The sequence below is a fragment of the Leuciscus leuciscus genome, assembly GCF_965113295.1.
Source record: "Leuciscus leuciscus genome assembly, chromosome: 8".
NCBI classification, from domain to species: domain Eukaryota; kingdom Metazoa; phylum Chordata; class Actinopteri; order Cypriniformes; family Leuciscidae; genus Leuciscus; species Leuciscus leuciscus.
Genome location: NC_138732.1, coordinates 1,065,422 through 1,088,682, shown reverse-complemented (window position 1 = coordinate 1,088,682; position 23,261 = coordinate 1,065,422). Strand labels below are relative to the sequence as shown.

General features: G+C 36.9%; 1 protein-coding gene and 1 long non-coding RNA gene across 5 annotated transcripts in view; one reads left to right on the top strand and one right to left on the bottom strand.

Moving 5' to 3' along the window:
- Nucleotides 1-22,581, bottom strand: part of LOC309504029 (uncharacterized protein) — a 34,726-nt gene extending 12,145 nt beyond the window's left edge. For 2 of the 4 annotated variants that reach the window (XM_082176981.1, XM_082176984.1), the window contains exon 1: nucleotides 10,766-11,908. In XM_082176981.1, coding sequence (XP_082033107.1) covers nucleotides 10,766-10,832 — 67 coding nt within the window. In that variant the 5' untranslated portion in view covers nucleotides 10,833-11,908. Of the gene's footprint in view, nucleotides 1-10,765; nucleotides 11,909-19,618; nucleotides 19,718-22,426 lie in introns of those variants that run through there. The other 2 variants (XM_082176983.1, XM_082176982.1) reach the window with 2 other exon arrangements.
- LOC309504189 lies at nucleotides 12,049-18,420 on the top strand. The gene is made up of 3 exons (XR_014207997.1): nucleotides 12,049-14,550; nucleotides 14,927-14,962; nucleotides 15,144-18,420. It is a non-coding gene; the product is annotated as an uncharacterized lncRNA (long non-coding RNA).
- Nucleotides 22,582-23,261: the final 680 nt, after the last annotated feature.

The window sequence follows — 23,261 nt, the reverse complement described above, 5'->3', positions numbered from 1 at the left end:
TTTATAATGTATTATTTTTACAGTTGTTTTTAGCACAAAAAAATAAGAATGTACTACAAATTACTTTCTTGTAATTAAGTGTTTTTTTAGTGCACTCAAGTACACTTTATTTTCACCTAGTGAAAATACTAAAGTAGTACTTAAGTGTAATTAAGAAAGTATACTAAATACCATTGATATTTTAAATGTATTTTTAGTGCATATAAATTTGTGTTTTGTTCATATAAGATACGTACAGTAATCTGTAGTTTAATCATTTTATTAAAGGGTTAGTTCACCCAAAAATCGAAAAGTTCTTTGTATTTAGTCACCCGCGTGTTGTTCTAAACCCTTAAGACTTCCATTAACCATCGCATCACAAAATATTATATTTATGATGGAATCTGAGCGCTGGATAAGTCTTCCATTGACTTCCAAGGGGCTTAAACTTGCTCGATCAGAAATCGTATTAAGACATTGTTTGAAATTGTCTAAGTGACTCCAGTGGCTCAACCATCCATTTATCAAACGACGAGAATAGTTTTTTTGTGCCAAAAACAAACAAAAATAACGAATTTATTCCAATATCCATTTACTCGTGTTGTGCTTGAAAGTTGTTTACATAGTGTATCTGAGCGAGCTTCTGGGTTCTACGTCACCAGGCGTCACACACATGACCTGCGTTGGCCAATAGTGAGCCTGTGTGGTGACGTAGAACCCAGAAGCGCTGCGCAGATAGACTACGTAAACAACTTTCAAGCACAACACGAGTAAATGGATATTGGAATAAATTCGTTATTTTTGTTTGTTTTTGGCGCAGAAAAAGTATTCTCGATGGTTGAGCCACTGAAGTCACTTGGACTATTTTAAACAATGTCTATATGTTTTCTGATCGAGCAAGTTTAAGCCCCTTGGAAGTCAATGGAAGACTTATCCAGCGCTCAGATTACATCATAAATATAATATTTTGTTATGCAATTATAAATGGAAGCCATACGGGGTTAGAACAACACGCAGGTGAGTAAAAACTGAGATCATTTTGATTTTTGGGTGAACTCCTTTAATGCTTTTAGTTTAAGCTTGCCACTTGTGTTATTTTGTTTCCCAACAGTCTGTTTGGACTTTAATAATGTTTAAAAAAAATAAAGTGTTTTTTAAGAAAGAGATGATTTTTGTTTGTACACATACCATTCCTCCTGTATCCTTTTAAACTATAGGTGTTTTCATTTACATTAATTACATTTACCGGTTATTTTTATCAAATGCATTACATCTAACTTTAAAATGATTATTGTATTAAACGCCTTCATCAATGGTGGACAATTTTAACATTTACATTTTAACAGTATAACTTCAGCATAAATGAGGCAGAAAATGCTACTGATAACACCGTAATAGTGTACTTGACTAAAAAAAAAACCATTAACATTTAAATGTTTTATAAAAGTACTTTTGACATAGTTAAAATACATTTTTACAATAAATTAGTTTCCATAAATATAATATGATTGTATATTCTTATATTTTAAAGAATTTAAAGGTGTATTTAAAAATGTATTAAAGATGGGTTCTATTGCTCTAAGGGGGAAAAAATTAAAGCTGAAATAATATTTTAAAATCATGTTTAAGTTCATCTTAAGTTTGTATAAAAATAGCACAGTTGATATATTCTTATATTTTAAATAATTTATAAGTGTATTTAAAAATGTATTAAAGATTTAATCTAAAGATAAAATTAAAGCTGAAATAGTATGTTAAAAGCATATTTAAGTTCATCTTCAGTGTGTCTCAAAATAGCACAGTTGAGTACACTAAGATGATCTTAAGTTTATATTAAGAAGTACTAAAGAACAATTTTTAGTATATTAAGTACAAAATAAGTGCGTGAAAATAGAGCACTTTAAATACATTATGGAAGTGTATTAAGTGCACTTAAATAAGTGTACTTTTTTAATCTAGGAATACATTCTAAGTATAATTTGTATATAATTACTTATTATTATTATTATAATTTAAATAGTTTATTATTGTATTTAAAGATGGTTTCAATTATACTAAAACTGGTAACGAAATACATTTGTTGAAAATATGAAATAGTATATTAAAAATACACTTTAGTTTATCTTCAGTGTGTCTCAAAAAAGCACAATTGAGTACACTAAGATGATTTTAAGTTTATATTAAGCAGTACTAAAGATAAGCTTTTAGTATATTAAGTGCAAAATAAGTGTGTCGAAAATAGAGCACTTTAAGTACATTATGAAAGTGTATTATGGAAGTGTACTATGTGCACTTAAATAAAATGTATTTTAGTGCACTTTTTTTCACCTGGGTAAACACAACTGAACAAAGTGATAAAAGGACAATAACAAAAACACTTAACAGCTCTCCATGCACAATGTGCCAAGGCACCCATCAACTTCACAAGTGCCCTGACCTCTTGAAAATGTCTCTAGAAAACAGAAAGAAGCATGTGAAAGACAATAGACTTTGTTATGGCTGTCTAAAACAAGGACACAGTGCTAAGGACTGCAAACGCCGCCTCACTTGTGAGACTTGCACAAAGCGACACCCGACATGTCTTCACGATGGAAATTACAGGAACGGTCTGCAAAGAGAAACACGTGTGAGCACAAACAATGCAGCTCAAGGTAACTCACCTGAAACAGCAACAGCCATGTCACTTAATGTTGCCAGATCTGAACAGTCAGTCAGCACCTCAGTGATAGTTCCAGTGTGGCTGTCAACTACCACTAACCCACTCAAGGAAAAACTGGTCTATGCGTTATTAGACACACAGAGCGACACTGTATTCATTGATCAGAATGTCACACATGAGCTGCAGGCAGATGTTTGTCCAGTAAAGCTGAAACTAACTACTATGATGGGTAGAAATGCAGTTGTAAGCAGTGGAAAGGTGTCTGATCTCTTAGTGAGAGGTTATAACTCAGCCACAGTCATAAAGCTCCCCACTGCATACACAAAGGATTACATACCTGCTAACAGAGAACACATACCTACATGTGAAACAGCGAAACAGTGGAGTCACTTGCTACCGATCGTAGACGAGGTCCCTCCACTCCTCAGTTGTGAAGTAAGTCTCCTCATAGGTTATACTTGACCTAGAGCTCTCGCACCCAAACAAGTAATCTTAGGCAAAGAAAATGAGCCCTATGCCATTCACACTGATTTGGGATGGAGCGTAGTTGGCAACTCGACACCATGCAACGAAACAGATTCGGCGAGCAGTCTCTGTCACCGAATCACTGTTAAAGAGATCCCTCCCTCCACTCCAGCAGATGCAATACGTGCTTTGGAGAGAGATTTCAAAGAGACTGACGGGAATGAAAAGACTGTGTCGCAAGAGGACTTAGTATTCCTTCAGAAACTCGAGCATGGCATAACACAAACTGAAAATGGACATTTTGAAATGCCATTACCATTTAAAGAAAGACCACAAATGCCAGATAACAGACAACTCGCTGAAACCAGGCTAAACCAGCTCAAACGCAAATTCCTGAAAGATGAAAAATACAAAACGAATACATGAAATACATGAGCGACATCATCAAAAGAGGTGATGCCGAAAAGACTGATGATAATGGACCGCCCGGAAAGACATGGTACATACGGCACCACGGAATCTATCATCCAACCTAGAAACCTGAGAGGTTGCGCGTGGTCTTCGACTGCTCTGCAAAACACAAGGGCACCTGTCTTAATGAGCATTTACTGAATGGTCCTGACATGATCAACAACCTAACTGGTGTGCTTGTGCGCTTCAGACAACACCAAGTAGCTCTCATGTGCGACAATGAAAAAATGTTCCACCAGTTCCAAGTCAAAGAAAATGATCGCAACTACTTGCGCTTCGTATGGTGGAAAGACGAAGATATGAACAGCCAACTACAAGCGTACAGGATGACAGTACACCTCTTTGGCGCCGTTTCATCACCCGGTTGTGCGAACTATGGACTCAGACATTTAGCCAAAGAGAACAGTTCTGCATATCCAGTTGGCTCACAGTTCATAGCAAGAGACTTCTATGTAGATGACGGAGTCACCAGTGCAGAGACAGTAAAGGATGCTGTACGACTGGCAAAGGAAGCACGTAAACTATGTGCAAAGGGTGGACTAAGGTTACACAAATTCGTGTCCAACAACTCTGAAGTTTTAAAAAGCATTCCAGCTTCAGAGCATGCAACAGATACAAGAACAAAGGACTTGACGTTTAATGAAACAGACAGAAAGAGCACTTGGCATTTATTGGAATGTGGAGAAGGATTGCTTTACATTCAACATCACACTAAAGGACCAACCACCAACCAGGCGTGGCATCTTGTCCACAGTCGCAGCTATATACGACCCCCTTGACTTCATTGTGCTCAAGGAAAAGGGGATTCTCCAAGAAATGTATCATCAAGGAACAGACTGGGACGACCCGCTACCTGAGCATCTTAAGCCACGGTGGGAGTGCTGGAAAGGAGATCTACACAATCTAAAAAATGTGCAAATCAGCAGATGTTATGTTCCTGCAGATTTTGGAGAAGTGGTAAAAAGAGAAATACACCACTTTTCCGATGCAAGCACCACAGGATATGGACAGTGTTCTTATCTCAGACTCATAAACAAAAGGGAAGATGTCCACTGTACCTTCATCATGGGCAAAGCACGCGTCTCTCCAACAGAGGTCAACACGATCCCAAGGTTAGAGCTTACCGCAGCCGCAGTATCAGTCGCTGTAAGTAACACGCTAAGAGAGGAACTGCTCTATGACAATGTTGAGGAGTTCTTCTGGACAGACTCAAAGGTCACTCTAGGATACATAAACAACGATGCGAGGCGGTTTCACACGTTTGTTGCTAATAGAGTGCAGAAAATCCGCAACAGTACCTCACCGCAACAATGGTTTTATGTGCCTACCAGCGAAAACCCAGCAGATATGGCATCCAGAGGCACATCTGTAAATGAACTGCTTTCATCTTATTGGTTCACAGGCCCTCACTTCCTGTGGGAAAAGAAAATACAGCTCCCAACAAAAGAGACCATTGTACTTACAGTAGGAGACCCGGAGGTGAGAAAGGTACAGACACTAAGCACAGAAACGGTTGAACATACAAGCCTTAGTGACCGTCTCACAAAGTTCTCATCCTGGTCCCGTGCAGTCAGCGCAGTCGCACGTCTCAGACGATACCTGCTCAAAGACAAATCAAAGACACTCACAAATGTAACTGAAAGACGAAACACAGAAATGGTGATTATCAAAGACTTACAAAGACAAGCATATCAAAACGAAATAGAGATATTAAGCAAAGGCAAACAACTTCCAAAGAACAACAAAATGTACAACTTGGATGTTCTCTTGGACAAGGACAATGTGCTTAAGGTGGGAGGAAGGCTCCATCACTCATCTCTTCCCAGCTCATATTAACATCCAACAATCATTCCCAGAGAACATCACGTCACAAAACTGATAATTGCTCAATGCCACGAAAGGGTCAATCATCAGGGAAAAGGGTTCACAATGAATGAGATACGATCCAATGGCTATTGGATTCCAAAGTTGAGTCAAACGGTTGCATCCTACATTCGCCAGTGTGTGTTTTTTCGGAAACAAAGGAGACCTGTGGAAGGACAAAAAATGAGAGACTTACCCACAGAAAGAATTGAACACTCTCCTCCTTTCACATACTGTGGTATACTATGGACGTTTTTGGACCGTTCCTGACCAAACAAGCCAGGAAAGAATATAAAAGGTATGGCCTCCTTTTCACATGCTTTTATTCACGTGCAATTCATGTCGAAATGTTAGAAGACCTATCAACGGACACTTTTATAAATGGACTCAGATGCTTTATCGCTCTAAGAGGCTCTGTCAGACAAATAAAATGCGATCAGGGTACTAACTTTGTAGGTGCCAAAAACGAACTGAGTGCAGCACAAGGGGAAATCGACACGGATAAACTGACAACCTTCCTTGCAGAAAAACAATGTGATTTTGTCCTAAACACAGTCATGCAGGTGGAGTATGGGAACGACGGATACGGACTGTGAGGAACGTTCTTAATGCAACATAAAATATTCAAATCAAATCAAATCAAATCAACATTGGCTCTCACACCAGGTGGACTCACCGACTCTTCACTCAGAACCTTCTTGTATGAAGCAGCTGCTATAGTAAACAGCCGCCCCCTTACAACAGACCGTCTCAACGATCCAAGCGGTTTCGAGCTGCTAACTCCAAATCATCTTGTCACAATGAAAACCTCAACTCCTCTGCCTTCCCCAGGTCAGTTCGTTAAGGAGGACTTATATGCACAAAAGCGATGGCGTCAAGTACAGTACTTGCTCGAACAATTTTGGAGCAGATGGAAAGGGGAGTACTTGCAGAACATAATGTTCAGACAAAGATGGCACAAGCCTAAAAGAAACATGCAAATAGGTGACATAGTAATGGACAAGGATGAAATGCAACCACGTTCACAGTGGAAACTTGGACAAATCTTGGACACCGTAAAAGATACAGATGGACTTGTCAGAAAGGTCAAAATAGGCTTTGCAGACAGAAATCTTACCAAAAGGGGTCAACGTGTGAACAAAATGTCTGTAGTAGAACGCCCAGTACATAAGTTAGTTCTGCTACTAGAAGATTGTGAAAGGTAAATTTACAATGCTTAAGTGTATTGTTGAAGTTACAGTTGTAACATGTTTACAAGGTTATTTCTGTATTCTGGTTAAGTAACTTGAAGAAATTATTTGTGTTTTTATGTGTATTTGTGTTCTTTTGTGTAACAGCAAATAATTTGGTGGGAGTGTAAAGGCCAACAGAGTAGTTAAGCACTATTTTGATCATAGCTACGCTATAAGGTTTTATTATTACGGTATCAGGCTTTTATTTTGATAACCAAAGAAACCGGAAGTATGGGCCTGGCGAACGGCGGAAAGTCCACGGTTAAAACAGTTAAAACTACAAGGTTTAGCTTCGGTCAATTGGGGAACAAGGTTTGTAGAGTTAATGAGAAATATATGTGAGCTACCCTACTTGAAATGTTTATTGTAAAATGTATAATTTGGTAATGCTATCGGATTGAAACTAATGTAATGAGCTGTGTAACGTTCGAAATGTGATGGTAATGCATGGTTTATTTGTTTTGCACTCAGCTCTTACGTTGGTTAGTGACATGGATGGCAATAAAAGTCATTTAACCATCAGTTCTGGCCTTCTCAATATTGACTGGATGCTACATCCATATATAATCCTTTATTATATGATATATATGGAACTATCTACAGCATCCCGGAAGCTTACTGAAAAAAAAAAAAAAAATCGAAAAAAATAACTGACTACTAATGGATTAAAACACATTTTGGTAAGTTTTTTTTTTTTTATTATTATTAACTTAAAAGAGCCTTGTTAGTTTTGTGTATTATAATGCTGTTGTGTTGTTTAACTTACAATATTATATCTCCTATCGTGACTAAAGTTAGTTTGACTTATCCTTTTCAAGCATTCTAACGCTAGCACAGCAACACCTAAATGTCACACCACTTTAGTCACAATAGGAGATATAATATTGTAAGTTAAACAACACAACAGCATTATAAATTATAAGCTGAATCTCTGGACGAGTGTCATAATATTCCTCTGTCACATATAGCTGTCAATTACCTCACACAATGACCTCACTCTCAAAACTGACATTTTCCGAACAATTAAACAAAATTTGCCCTCCAACTGATAATGTCTGTAATGTGTGTGATCTAAAGAAAACCACCATTATAATAATTATTTTAATTATTATTTTCGTGTATTATAATTTATAATACACAAAACTAACAAGGCACTTTAATAGGCACTTCAAGTTAATAATAAAAAAAAAAAAAATACTTACCAAAATGTGTTTTAATCCATTAGTCTTGCTGTAGTCAGTTATTTTTTTCGATATATATATATTTTTTTCAGTAAGCTTCCGGGATGCTGTAGATCAGGGGTGCCCAATCCTGCTCCTGCCGATCGATTGTCCTGCACGGTTCATCTCCAACCCTAATCAAACACTCCTGAAGCAACCAATTAATGTCTTCAGGATCACTTGAAATTTAAAGGTGCTATAAGTGATGTCACGCGTTTTTTAGGCCAAAACATTTTTTTTTCACATACCGCAAACATCTCCTCACTATTCGCTAGCTGCCTGTCCCCTGACACACACTGTAAAAAAAGCGGCCTCTGCAGACAGCCCACGCTCCACAAACTGCAGCAACAACAAACAGAGCGACCCGCAGCACGAAACATAACAAACTGTTCCAGCCAATAACCGAGAAGAATGATTTGGGGTGGGGTTTGAGGGGTTAGTGCACGGATGAGGAGAAGGGAGGGTCTAGCTAGCCCCCATTTTTTTTAATAATAATTCAAACATCAACAAGAGGTTACGCCGGGGGGCGCTAGTGTGCCGTAATGGAGTAAGTCACACTTTTGTGGAGCTCCGTGTAAAATCCTCTTGTTTTATTATGGTATATCAATTGTACACATCAACAGCAGGAGCCAGTTGCACCAACAGGGCTTTACTAAGCCTGGTCCTAACTGCCAAGTAGGTCTTAGTTAAGACCAGTCTTTAGAGTTGACTTAACGTCAGTTGCACCAACCAAACTTAAGCCTAGGCTTAACTACGCCTGGGGCCTGTACCATGACACCGGTTTAGGAGGACAGCCAGCTATGTTTCAGCTTAGTTTCCGCCAACCCTGGGTTTTAGGTACTATGAAAGTAGCTTGGCTTTAATCGGTGTTCGTTGCCATGGTATCTTACGCTGCACAGCTAACCTGCTCCGGGGCAGGTTATGTTCTGGATTCAAGATCTCAGACTGAAGTTTGACCAATCAGCTGAGAGCAAAGAAACATATAGGTGACGTAACTTATTCCAAGTGTCTGTTGCAATGACTTCACCTTTTCTTCCAAATCCGGTGGACATCTCAGCGCAAATTGTTTGACGAGCACTTCGTAGAGAAAGAGTTTTTAGCCAGACAAAATCCCCTTGCCTTAACTGATAGTTACTTGTATGAAAGATACAGATTTTCCGCGGAAGGAATGTCTTATCTTTGCGAACTTCTTGAGCCGCACACAAAGAATTTGACACGTCGAATTCATGCACTTACTGTACCGCAAATATTGCGGTTTTTTTTTTTTTTTTTTGCAAGTGGTACATTCTTGCACGGTGGGTGACGCACAGAAGCTAGGGGAAAACACCATTCAAACCATTCGTAAGGTGGTCCTCGCTCTGCAGGAGTACTACATGAATAGTTTCATTAATAGTGTTCTTAATAGTTTATCTTTTATTATTATTCTGTTAATCTTATGATAGGATTCCCAAGTCATTATTGCCATAATGTTCAGGTAGAGATGATGTGAATTCTATGAGATGAATCTTTAAATTAATAGTAACATTAACAGATATAACAATGATTTACTAAACATTTCATCTGCAGACGACTTGTGGTCATGAACATATATGATCAAGTTTGGATGCCAAATGGCCTGGCTCCAGTGCTTGTCTCACGAATTTTCCGTGAGTCTGTGTTGTGTGGCACTTTGAGGAAAGCAAGTTAAATTTGGTACAGTACAAAACACTGTTAATTTGAACTGAGCTAGAAAAACCTACACAATAACCCCCTATCATGACCCTCAGACAGGGCCACAGCACCGCTTCAGTGTGGCCCTCAGTAAAACCAGAGTGAAGATAGAGATGACCTTTGGCCTCCTAAAGGCACGTTTCAACTGTGTTCGGCCCTTAAGAGTCACCAGAGCGGGCATCACAGATAGTGGCTGCATGTGCCATTCTGCACAATATAGCCACCAGTAGAACAGAGCGAGAACCACCACAAAACCAGCTTCTCCCCAATGAAACTGACCCGATCACACTTGACCACCCAGCTGATGCAGATGCAATCACCATACAATATTACACTTAATAAAAGCACATTGAAACTGCAGATAGGTCTTAAACTGTTTTATTGGTTTTGTGGGATGGGAGGGAGAAAGAGAGCAAGAGAAAGTTGCATAAATAAATATTCATACTAAAGTGTTACTTGGTTAAATAAGTTATACATATACATATATATATATATATATATATATATATATATATATATATATATATATATATATATATATATATATATCCTCAGCTCACAGTCAGCTCCTTTAGTGAACAGTCTAGTTCAAGACTCCTTTTGTACAGGGCCCTGACTGAGTCTGTTTCCATATGAAACATAATTCCACCACAAACATGATCATTACAAGTTTTCTGGAGGCTCATCAAATCACAAAAAGTTCCTTGACTTCCTACAAACACAGGACTGACTGTAATTTATGTCAAGGGTTTTAAATCCTTACACATTTCTTCTGAAGGCCATTGAGGTAGAGGCCTCAGTTTCTGGGGCAGGTTGTGAAAAATCCTACAATAAGAGATGTGTAAGGGCCAGTCCATTTTTTATGCCACACATTCAAATGTTTGCCATAGTAAAAAGCCCAGTGCATTAACATCAGCAACTGTCTGAGAACACACAGACGGAGTGTCTTCATTTCCTCCACACTAATAAATAAAAACAGGCCAATATAAAGCATAACTGTTGTAAAGCAGGTTATGTTTGGTGTTCTGTCTGCTGCATACAGACCTCTGTGTGGGAGACTGTGTGTGTGTGTGCTGGCTTCAACAGGGACACTGTATTTCCCTCTACTGCAGAACATACAGTCAGCCATATTTAAAACTTAAAGTAGTAATGTATTGCACACGTACCCAGTGTTACTTGCTTAGAGGAGCCAGCACCAGGGTCAGATTGTACAGCACCTGTAATCCCATCCATAATCAGCCGTCCCTTATTGCCTCCTCAGAGCCAACTCCTCCGCCGCAGTGTATTCTGGTTTTCTGAATTTAACTCTTTATTTCTGTTTTCTGCAAACAAGTGTTTGTGATAAAATGTTCACAAAAGTAATAAAATGTTGTGGTAAATACTCACCACTTGAATTATATTTTTATATTTTGTCTTTATCTGCTGCCAAGAACATTTGGAGTTGGGGTTGCATCTAAAAATCAATGAATATTAATTTTTCTTAGTACATGCACATTTTATATATATTATAAAAATAGGCTATAGGCTATATTACATGTATAGGCTACACATACATATATACATCATTTTACATAAATATAGAACGTATTTGTTTAACTTACACATTAACAATCAGCAATCTTTCTTCATCAGTCTTCTCTTGCTTTGGCCGCAGAGACCGTATTGTTTCGAGCTTGAAATACATATTTAAATTCATCGTAATTCTGAATGATTATCTCTTGCTCCTCCGCGGAAAAATCGCGACCCGCGATTGGTTGTTCAGTGTCGACGTCACTCTTTCATGTGCACGCGCGCGTGGAGTAATCATAGCTTGAGGATCAAAGCCTGAGTTGACAGAGAAATTGGTACTACCAATAAAGCCTGATTGCATCGGTTTGGTTTTGTCAACTCGAAAATAATCCTGCAACCCTGAGTTTGTTCATCTACCATCATGGTACAGGCCCCTGGTCTTAGCGTTGCGCGTTCATGTGAATGACCACGGAACGTGCGTTGCTAGGTTACGCTGTAAACTATCTTCCGCTGTTTTGTTAACTTGCAGCTGTATCAATCGACACGCGGTGGATTTGTGGACATTAATCATGTCTCCAACTGTGTTTTGAAACGCACCATTTGCATAAAAACATAGCGCTATTAACAGCTGTACTGCTGGTGTCAATGCTGCGTTGTGGTTCGACACAAACTGTAACCGTTTATCTCTCTGACAGAATCAAAACCTCATTGTAACAATGTAAATGTCCAATGGATTGCTTCTGTCCCTAATAACTCTCTCCCGTCTAATTTTTTTGTGATTGATACATGTATCCCTTGTGCTTTTTGTTTAATAATAATAAAAATAAACGAAAAAAAAAAAAAACTCTCTCCCGTCTAAAAGCCCGCTATATATAGCGGGCTTTTAGACGGGAGAGAGTTTTTTTTTTTTTTCGTTTATTTTTATTATTATTAAACAAAAAGCAAACACAGAACGTTCCCCTAACGTTCCCATATGGTTCCCATTTGGTTATTTTTTTGGGAACCAAATAAGAACGTTCTAGGAACGTTCTCTGTAGGTTATTTTAGGTTTAATTTTTATAACCTAAAGAGAACGTTCTGGGAACGTTCCCTGCAGGTTGTTATTTAATAACCTAAAGAGAACCTTCCCAGAACGTTCCCTGCAGGTTATTTTTAGGTTTTATTTTTATAACCTAAAGAGAACCTTCCCAGAACGTTCCCTGTAGGTTATTTTTAGGTTTTATTTTTATAACCTAAAAGAGACCCTTCCCAGAACGTTCCCTGTAGGTTATTTTTAGGTTTCATTTTTATAACCTAAAGAGAATGTTCTGGGAAGGTTCCCTGCAGGTTGTTATTTAATAACCTAAAGAGAACCTTCCTAGAACGTTTCCTTGCAGGTTATTTTTAGGTTTTATTTTTATAACCTAAAGAGAACGTTCTGGGAACGTTCTCTGCAGGTTATTATTTTAATATCACTTACTATTAACAGGCAGATTACCAACTGACATAGTCGTCAGTGCGGTCCCCTAAGGTTATAAGATATTTTGATATTGATATTTTAAATTATGTTAATTAAGTTGGCTTGAGAGAGCCAACTTACTGATATTGTACTTAAAACTTATTATTCTTCTGTTAAAAACTGTTGACTCAAACTCGTCCTAGAGCTTTAACTCTACATACTCCAAACTCGGCTCAGACACTCAAACTGTTCTGAAGTTAGTTGCTATATCTTTTCAGACTGATCGGACTTACGGTTTTCCTAAAAATGGCGATCAAAACTCGGAAAAACTCCCATTGACTTAACATTGGGGAGTTCTAAAAAATTCTAATCCAGATTCAAACTCACCAACCGACGAAAATTTTAATCTAAACACCTTGAAGACTAAACCAAACTGCCGTTCTATATACTATATGAGCCATTGAGACTCGTTTAAACTAATAAACTCTAAACTCATACACTTATAAACTAATTAACTTATAAACTCATGAATTCATAGACTTATGAACTCTTAAACTCATAAATTAATAAACTCTGAACTCTTAAACTCCTTTAAACTTATAAACTCAAAACTCAAAAACTCGTACATTTATAAAGTCATCAATTTATACACTTATAAACTCTAAACTCAGGAACACACGCATACTCAGAGTTTATGAGTGAGTGTGTGAGCGAGTTAGTGTGTGTGCGCGTGTGCGCGTGTGTGTGTGTGTGTATCTATCTAACTTATTTATCTATCTATCTGTCATAAACTTCAAACTACTGTAAACTACTTTAAACTTCAAACCACTTTAAACGTCTTACGTTTAAAGCTCCCAGTTCCCAAGCAACTCCATAGCAACCAAACTTGAGTACCCTAGCAACCGTTTTGCAAGACCTATATCTCTGTATCAGAACATCGTATAGAGATGAAGTTTGGCTCTTTTGACTCATGCTAGCAAACAGCACTTCCAACATGCTACACATGCTAGCAGTGACTAGCTACATGCTAATAGCGATTAATTAAGTGCTAAATCATTCTAAGAACTCTATAAAAACTCCATAGTAACCATCTGTGACAACTACATACCACCTAGTAACACCATAGCAACCACCCAAAACACCCTAGCAACCACCCAGAACACCCTAGCAACCACCCAATGTACCTTAGCAACCGCCTAGCAACACCATAGCAACCACCCAGCACACCCTAGCAACTGCCTAGCAACCACCCATAATACCCTAGAAACCGCCTAGCAACACCCAGAACACCCTAGCAACCGCCTAGCAACACCCTAGCAACCACCCAAAATACCTTAGCAACCGCCTAGCAACACCATAGCAACCACCCAAAACACCCTAGCAACCGCCTAGCAACCACCCAGAATACCCTAGCAACCGCCTAGCAACACCCTAGCAACCACCCAAAATACCTTAGCAACCGCCTAGCAACACCATAGCAACCACCCAGAACACCTAGCAACCGCCTAGCAACCACCCAGAATACCCTAGCAACCGCCTAGCAACACCATAGCAACCACCCAGAACACCCTAGCAACCGCCTAGTAACCACCCAGAAAACCCTAGCAACCGCCTAGCAACACCATAGCAACCACCCAGAACAACCTAACAACCTAGCAACCACCCAAAACACCCTAGCAACCGCCTAGCAACCACCCAGAATACCCTAGCAACCACCTAGCAACAGCATAGCAACCACCCAGAACACCCTAGCAACCACCTAGCAAAAAACTTTCTGGTCCAAACATTCTCAAGCCAACTTAAAGTTTGTCTCGACGAACTTTCGCATCTAGTTCTATATATGTTCATTTAAATGCTGCGTGACTTTAAAGTGTTTTAATGCGCATGCGCGTGATCAAACACTGGAGCACGTGCGCTGCGCGAGAGCAGATGGAAACGTGACGTCATCGACAACTGACAAACAACAAAACTCCCGTCTCTCGCTGTTGGTTTCACTGCTTTCAGGTAAGTTTAGTCAACAAAATCTCACAAATAATACACACAAACGTCCCTGACACATTTCTTACGTGTAATTGACACGCTTCTGTTGAATATTTACTTTAAAGAAATGATTTTGTGTCTTTGAAAAAGTCCGTTAGCATCTACGCTAGCAGCTAACCGTTTTCAGAAGAGAACGTTAGGCCTTACCCTACGGTCTTATTTATGAAAGTTTGGGTTTTTAAACACATATTTAGTGTAGATAACAGTTTTTGATAGTTTTGCTGGTAATTTGTCAATGGGTGATTGGAAGTAAGCTAATTTATTTAACCTAAAAGAATGCACTGTATTGTTAACTTAATCAGTGACGTCACTTACCAATATTGCTAAAATGTGATTTCAGAATAGCGAGAGAAAAAATAAAACTCTACAACAAGGGGTGAGTTATTGTTTAATCATGATAATAATTCCATATGCATTTATTTCACAATATATTATCTTTAAGATTTGTACATATTTATCTTTTCTGCATTTCACCTCTGTTCTAGCTTGGTTCCTTGTAATAAACATATCACATGTAATATTTTTGGCTCTGTGACAAATAGCTTGTTATGTTCTAGATCATCATGCTGTGATGGCCTGCTGCACCCCCTGTCCAAGAAAATCTCCACTGCAATGAACCATATGACTAGTAAGCAAAACCACCTCAAACATACAGTGCACTACTGTTCAAAGGTTTGGGGTCTGTATGATTTATGCTTTTGAAATAAGTCTCACATTTTAAAATCATTAACCCCAGGGTTTTTCAGTGAGATTGTCCTTGAGAAGCCTGTAGGCTAAATAATCAGCTAAATAATAGGCGACTAATACAATATTATAATGGTCATAGTTATAATAATAATTCATTTAACTATTATGATAACATGATATCCTGATCATTAGTATATTTTATTTTATTTCTTTGGGTCTGTTTTGAATTATGTTGGCCAATGAGACTGACACCATACTGTCCAACTCAAAGGTATTTGTATGTTTTTTTTATTTTATTGATCAATACTGAAATTCTTTGTACTTTTAAATGCTGAATGTGGTTCAGGGGGTCGACAACTTTAGGCAGTTATTTTTCACAGATTTATTTATTTAATGTTTATTTGACAGGGACAAATGCATAGAACATTGCTTTATAAAAAATACAAAGTAGATGCCATGCATACAGGTTTATAGCCATGACTAATTTGCAACCCCTAGATATCTTGGGCAGCTGTGGCTCATACTCTTAGCCTTTAAAAATGTTTGAATTGATATCCCCAATGCAATATCAGGGGGTAAATATATCATTAGAGTTCTTAAAGTTATGGCTTTGCTCTTGTTACCTGATGAGATATAATCCCTATTGTTTGGCCCTGTATTCTTCAGGACAAGACCTTGATGCTATCCACAGTCAGTAGATGAAGAAGGTGAGTTTAGCCGAATTCAGTTCTCTTTCCCTTTCTTTTGAGCTTAAACGGACACGTGCACGCAAAATTAAGTCAAAATGCCTATCTTGGCGAGTTTCCTCGTAAACAGTCTTGTGTTTTAAACAGAAAGAAAACGAATGCGTGTCATTTATGTCTAGGATTAGGATTAGGATTTAGGTCTGCGCATTCGTCTTAAAGGGACAGCAGCCTAACTTTGTTTGTGTCGCCAACGGTGATCAAACATCAAAAGAGAAAATGACTTGTAGCTTTAGCAAAGATACATTTAATTAATTTATAGTTCTTTTATTTTTACAGTGAAGACTTATTTTACATTTTGATAATTCAATTTCTGTACCTGATAAGTTAGATTTAACTGAAAAACATAATGCACTGCTTATTTCAACTGTGTTTTTCTTCTATTGTATTTATCTATGCATGTTATCTATTGTAATTTTCTATGCAGGTTCACTCCTCTACAAAATCCCCCCAATAGGGGTTATGCGGAGCGCCCAGCGGTCGAACCGGAAAGAGGTCTAAGCATTTCTGCTTTTCACTTCCGTACACATCTGCAGCGGTAGGGGATCTCTGAGTTTACTGTTAATTTTTGCTTATTATACTAAAATTCTTACTTCTGTTTTAATTAAAATGTCACGAATGCTAAAATATCAGAAAAGGGAACATCCGAACAGCAGTTTTTGTTGTGTGCCGATCTGCTCTATGTCGGGGAAAATGAGTAGTACAGAAGTACAAATGGGTTCTGTACTACTCATAAAGTGACATCAACATCAGCAGTAGCATTCGCCATCAGGCAAGTGTTATTTAAATAAACTCCTGATGTACTTACAAACTTTCCAATGCCTCGTTTAATGAGTACAGAACCTATTTGTACTACTGTAGAAGTTTGGTACCATTCTGGGCATTATTAGTGGGGTAATTTACGAGATTTAGCGCCGTTAGCGCCTGCTCTAAACCATACGGCAGGTATCTCTAAATAAACTCTAAATTTTTCAATATTGTGCAGCCCTAATATTGAGCATATCTTAAAGTGAACCTGGAATAATAATTTGTGATACCAGATGAGATGTATGTATGATAGATTTTGAACTGTACTATTTTTTTTATTTCATGTTTTCTGGGATCCCAGCGGAAGGCATCAAGGCATCAGATGTTGGCCTGGACAGATGTTCCTGTAAACTACACCGACCTTTGCTTTTGCATGGATGGCTGATTATTACCATGTTCTGTGAGGGTATCATTATAGCAAAACTGAGCACCTGTGACGGTGGAATTTGTAGGTGTAAAGTCACAGAGATAAAAAAAAATTGATAGCAGTTTCAAACTTTTTTTCTCTTTCTCTCTCATAAACAACACAGCAGTTACAGGTTTTCAAATTCTTCATTGGAGGTGAGACTTATACGTTATATGTAGAGCGAATTCGCAGGTCAGAGTTCACTAGACTTGAATATTATTTTCTCTGTTTTTTATTTGACTTCAGAGTTGAAAGTGGGCTTAAAGGGTACATAGGCTTAATGGGTATCCTTACCCCTATATAAAACATTCCTTTTTTGATTTGTAGTCTGAAATAATTAATAGTGCAATATAAAGAAATGCAATGTAGTGTATTCAAATGTATACATTTTTCTATACACATTGATGCTGAAATATCTGAATAAATACACGATACCAGCAGCGCTCGTGCTCTCATATCTCCTACAGCTTTTGACACACAATCTTACCTCACTCTTTTCATTTGCTCCGGATGAATATTAATGCCATTACAGGGCTTGAATTTTGGCATGGGATTGTTTGTCCATGTAACGCGTTGTATTTTTATTTTCCTGTTAAATTTGCAGATGGTTTTGGGAGTTTAAATGTTTTGAGCGGAGTGAAGATTGGCACATTCATGTATATTGTATATAAATGAAGACTTTTTCAATTTTGTTGTAAGTTATAGGCTACAGTTTGCAAAAAGATTGTTTTAATTAAAATGTTTGTGCAGTTTTATTTGAAATATTTTCATGTGTGAAATATTAAGTGTAAATTACTGTTACTGAATACCTGAATACATTTTGCTAATGCTGTTTTTAATGACTTATTTTAGGTTGATAATTAAACAATGAATCAACAAAAACATGGATTATGTGCTTATTTAATACAAACTGATTGATTTACTTATTAATGATAGTTTCTGTTAATTCAATTTATTGTAATAATAATATATTCATAGGATTCTTAAGTGTTTGAACAATAAACAATGTAGAATGTGTTGTTTGTAGAACGTTCCCAGAACGTTCCCATAATGTTCCCAAGAACGTTCCCTATTGGTTAGCCAGGAAAGTTTTCTTTACGTTAATAGAACGTTCCTTATAGGTTAGGGGAACGTTCCGAGAACCTTCCGGGAACGTTCCGAGAACCTTCCGGGTATGTTCTGGGAACGTTCCCCTAGCCTATAGAGAACGTTCTATTAACGTAAAGAAAACTTTCCTGGCTAACCAATAGGGAACGTTCTTGGGAACGTTCTGGGAACCAAAAACTAACGTTCCCAGAACGTAAAATTGTTAGCTGGGTATGTCTTTACTGCTGAGTTATCAAGTGGTTACTATAGGAACACTATCTGTCGGATAACGGCTATTAACACTATTATATGCCTAGATTTTGATTTTACGCCTGCTACTGACTAGGCGTAAGATTTACGTCCTGTCTTAGTGAGAAGAGGATTTAAGCCTGGATGGTGCAACTGTCGTAACTTTTAGGTCGGACTTAGAATGCTGAGTTAAGACCTACTTACCTTAAGACCAGACGTAAGCCCTGTTGGTGCAACCGGCTCCAGGAGTCTATATGCAAACTTTGATAAGATCAGAGACTATTTGCAACATAATACCATGCAATTTAATATAGTCGCTATTTCTGAGAGCTGGCTCAGTCATGACAAAGGGACTCATTTTGAATTAGAAGGCTATCACTTACATTTTGTGAATAGAGTAAATAAAAGGGGTGGGGGAGTTGCAATGTTTGTGGATAGCAGGTTAAAGTGTACGATTGTTGAAAGTATGACGACTGTTATTGATGACATTTGTGAGTGTATAACGGTGGAAATCGATATGGGTAAAATGAAGAATGTTATCGTTAGCTGTGTTTATAGAGCACCCAACTCTGGCATTGAAAGCTTTAAAGAAGTGTTTGAGGCCATGGTTTTGAATGCCAAGCAGAAGGTTGCTTATTTTTGTGGGGATTATAATATAGATTTCTTAAATCCGAGTAAATCACCTGCAATAGAAGAGTTTATAGATGCAATGTATAGTACAGGCCTATATCCATGTATAACCAAACCGAGCAGAATTACCACCCACTCTCAGCAACAGTAATAGATAATATCTTTACAAATAACATGAGCAGTAATTTAGAAAGTGGATTGTTAATTAATGATATCACTGACCATCTGCCAATATTTGTATTCCATGAATGCAAACACGATAATTTAGATACTAGCAAAATAAATATACAGAGGAGATTAAGAACAGATCACACCTTGAATAAATTAAAAAATGATTTGTTAGCTCAAAACTGGAAGCATGTTTATGAAGAAGGGGATGTTGACTTAGCCTATAATTATTAAAAAAAATATCATTTCTAAATACCTTTTTGATTTTGTATTATAAAAATTGTCCAACTCAGCAATCAGAGATAGCATCTAAACGTCCATATAAACTCTGGGTTACAAGGGGTCTGATGAATGCCTGCAAAAAAAAGAATACTTTATATAAAGACTTTGTTAAGCATAGAACTGAAGAGAAAGAAACTAAATACAAGACATATAAAAATAAATACACAGCTATCTTAAGAAAATGTAAAAAAGAAGACATATAAAAATAAATTAACAGCTATCTTAAGAAAATGTCAAAAAGATTATTATAGTTGATTGCTGGAAACTAATAAAATAATATAAAGGGTACTTGGGACATTTTAAATTCAATTATCAGAAGGAAACAACAAGTACTGGATTTCCAAATGAATTTATTGATAATGGTAAAATAATTAAAAATAGGGATGAAGTCGTGGCAGGCTTCAATGAATTCTTTGTGAACGTAGGCCCTAATCTGGCTGATGAGATAATCCCTCCACAAGAGGGCGATGTCTCACAATTCTTTAAAGAAAGAAATCCAGCAACTATTTTTTTGAGAGACACTGATAAAACCGAAGTACTTGATATTGTCAATAACTTTAAGAATAAAACATCAAGAGACTGTGATGATATTGATATGTTTTTAATTAAACAACTAATTATTTTAGCAATAGTAGATCCCATAGTATATATTTCCAATCTCTCTCTGAAATTGGGTTCTTTTCCCACAAAGATAAAAATAGCTAAAGTCGTTCTTATCTTTAAAGCTGGTGAACAGAATCTTTACACTAACTATAGGCCAATTTCATTGCTTCCCCAATTTTCGAAAATTTTGAAGAAGATATTTTCCACCAGATTGGACAGTTTTATTGATAAATATGGGATCTTAACTGATAGTCAATATGGTTTTAGATCAAACCGTTCTACATCTCTGGCTCTAATTGACCTGGTGGAAGAATTAACAACTAGTATTGATGACAAGAAGTTTGCTATAGGTGTATTCATTGACCTTAAAAAGGCCTTTGATACAATAGATCATCACATTTTGCTTCAAAAATTGGAAACGTATGGAATTAGGGGAATAGGGCTAAATTGGATAAAAAGCTATTTAGAACATAGACAACAATTTGTGCAGATGGGAGAGGAAAAGTCAAAGCTCCAAAATACAATGTATGGTGTACCACAAGGTTCAATACTAGGACCAAAATTATGTATATTATACATAAATGATATTGTCAAAACTTCTGATTTGTTGAAATTTGTAATCTTTGCAGATGACATATATAAAATATATTTTGTAAAGGAGAGAATCTTCAACATTTGTTGAAGATTGTCTCTGAAGAGTTGGTTAAGCTTAAATTGTGGTTTGATTTAAACAAATTATCTCTTAATATAAAGAAAACTAAATTTATGATTTTTGGGAAACGTAGAATTCCTGAAGATTTAACTTGAAGTACTGTGTGATAACATCAGATTAGAAAGAGTTTATGAAAACTCCTTTCTGGGAGTAATAATTGATCATAGGCTCAGCTGGAAACCACAAGTCAATTGCATTAGTTCTAAATTGGCAAAGATCACTGGTATACTTTGTAAAGTGAGACACATATTGAACCAGGAAGCAATGTATATTTTATACTGCGCGCTTTTTCTTCCTTATTTGTCCTATTGTACAGAGGTGTGGGGCAATACCTATAAAACCACCCTAAAGACGATATGCACTATGCAGAAAAAGGCAATGAGAATAGTTTGCAATGTTGGCTATCATGTACATACAAATGATTTATTTTTAAAATTATAAACATAAAAATTTAAAGACATAGTGGATCTTAAGACCACAGAAATTATGTACAAAGCTAAAAACAAAGTACTCCCTAATAATATCCAAAAATGGTTTAAGGAAAGAGATAGTAGATATAATTTAAGAAGGAGAGGACATCTCTCTCAATCAATGGCACGCACTACACTCAAAAGCATGTGCATATCTGTCAACGGGGTGAGGCTGTGGAATAATCTACCTGTAACAATTAAAGAAAGCAAACATATTGTGCAATTCAAAAGAAGGTTTAAAATGTCTATATTAGAGAAGTATATAAATTAAGGTGGACATGGGACAAATGTCTCATTTCCTCTTCAAGAGGATGATTTGAATTACCATACAGTCTGTTTCTTGCCATTTTGCATATATTTAAATTATTATTATTTTTTTTTATATTATATTGTGTTTTTTATTTTCAGATAAATGTACTTTTTTAAGTTTTTTCTCAATAAAGATAAATTATGATATCTTGCAAGAGTAAACAGTAGCCGTTTCAAAGCTAGATGTGTAAAAGGGGAAGGCAAATATAAGTTAGCTTCTTACTTCTCCTTTTTTTTTTCCTTTCTTTCGAACATGCTGAGACTTTTACTTTTATTGTTTTCTGTTAAAATATGTTTTGTTGCTAATGATCATGTTCTAAAGAAGAAAAAAAAGAATACATTTATTTATTCATTCATTCATTCATTCAGATAAGAGTTTGAAGCACGATAAAGAGAAAGTAGACAGGAGAATAAACGGAGTAGTAAAAAAAAAAACAGTTCAAATCAGCAGCGGTGGATATAAAGAATATACTGTGATGTTTTACATTTAGGAAAATCCAGATGAAGTTCTAAAAGTTCATCTAATAAACCCTGCCAGTGTCGGCAGAGCAGATATATCAGGGCAGACTTCAGTACTTTCACTGAGATCATGAAACAGTCGCAAACTGAGGTTTTGTTGCTTTTCTTTCATTCATGTTATACATTGAATGTTATTAATAGTGGATAAATCTATGAACAATGTACTCACGTGTCTACTGTATCAGAGAAGTAATCAGTCTTCTAACACCAGCAGCCTGAGAACACGAACCTTCACTTGATTTGACTTTATGAATTACAGCAAACACTCCTTAACAACTTACAAGTTAAAGCACAAGTTTGAGTCACAATTTCCTCTCAGTATTTTTGAGAGTAGGAGGGTGTATAAGCTGGGCGGAGAAAGGGCAGAAACACTGTGTTGTATTTTTTTTAGATAGATCGAATACAGGAAACAAACCTATTCTCTTCTGGTTTGCTTGTGTTCTTTGTGCCCTAATTAGGACCCAAGCCCTGAAAGGTTGAAGGCCCTATTGTTTTTCTGAGGATTATTATTATTAATTTTATTATGATGGCCCAAGCCTGGCTGTGCTGAAGCTATACGGGCGTGGCAGGGGGAATAACCTGAACTTGGATAATCAATCCCATCGAATTTGCCATATTATACTTTTAAATGTAAGCATTGGGTTTCAATTTAATTGAGTAATCTAATGTATCTAATGATAAAAATGGAAATAATAATAAATATAAAATACAGTAAAGGTTCAAATGTTGACTTATATGTCACCAGCAGTGTGTGATTTTACACACACACACATATATATATATATAAAGTTATATTCTGTAGAAGTCCAGTACAAATGTTACTGCTGCTCGTCACAACGGCTGTCACCAGTTGCTAGGCGACAAAACCAGACCGTCCCATTGAACAACTCCCGGGACACAGCTAGCAACAATTTGTTAATGTGAAATACATTTTGTTAGTTTAATTTTCAAATAACCAGTGGTGGAATGTGACGACATATATTTACTCTGGATTAAAGTATAAT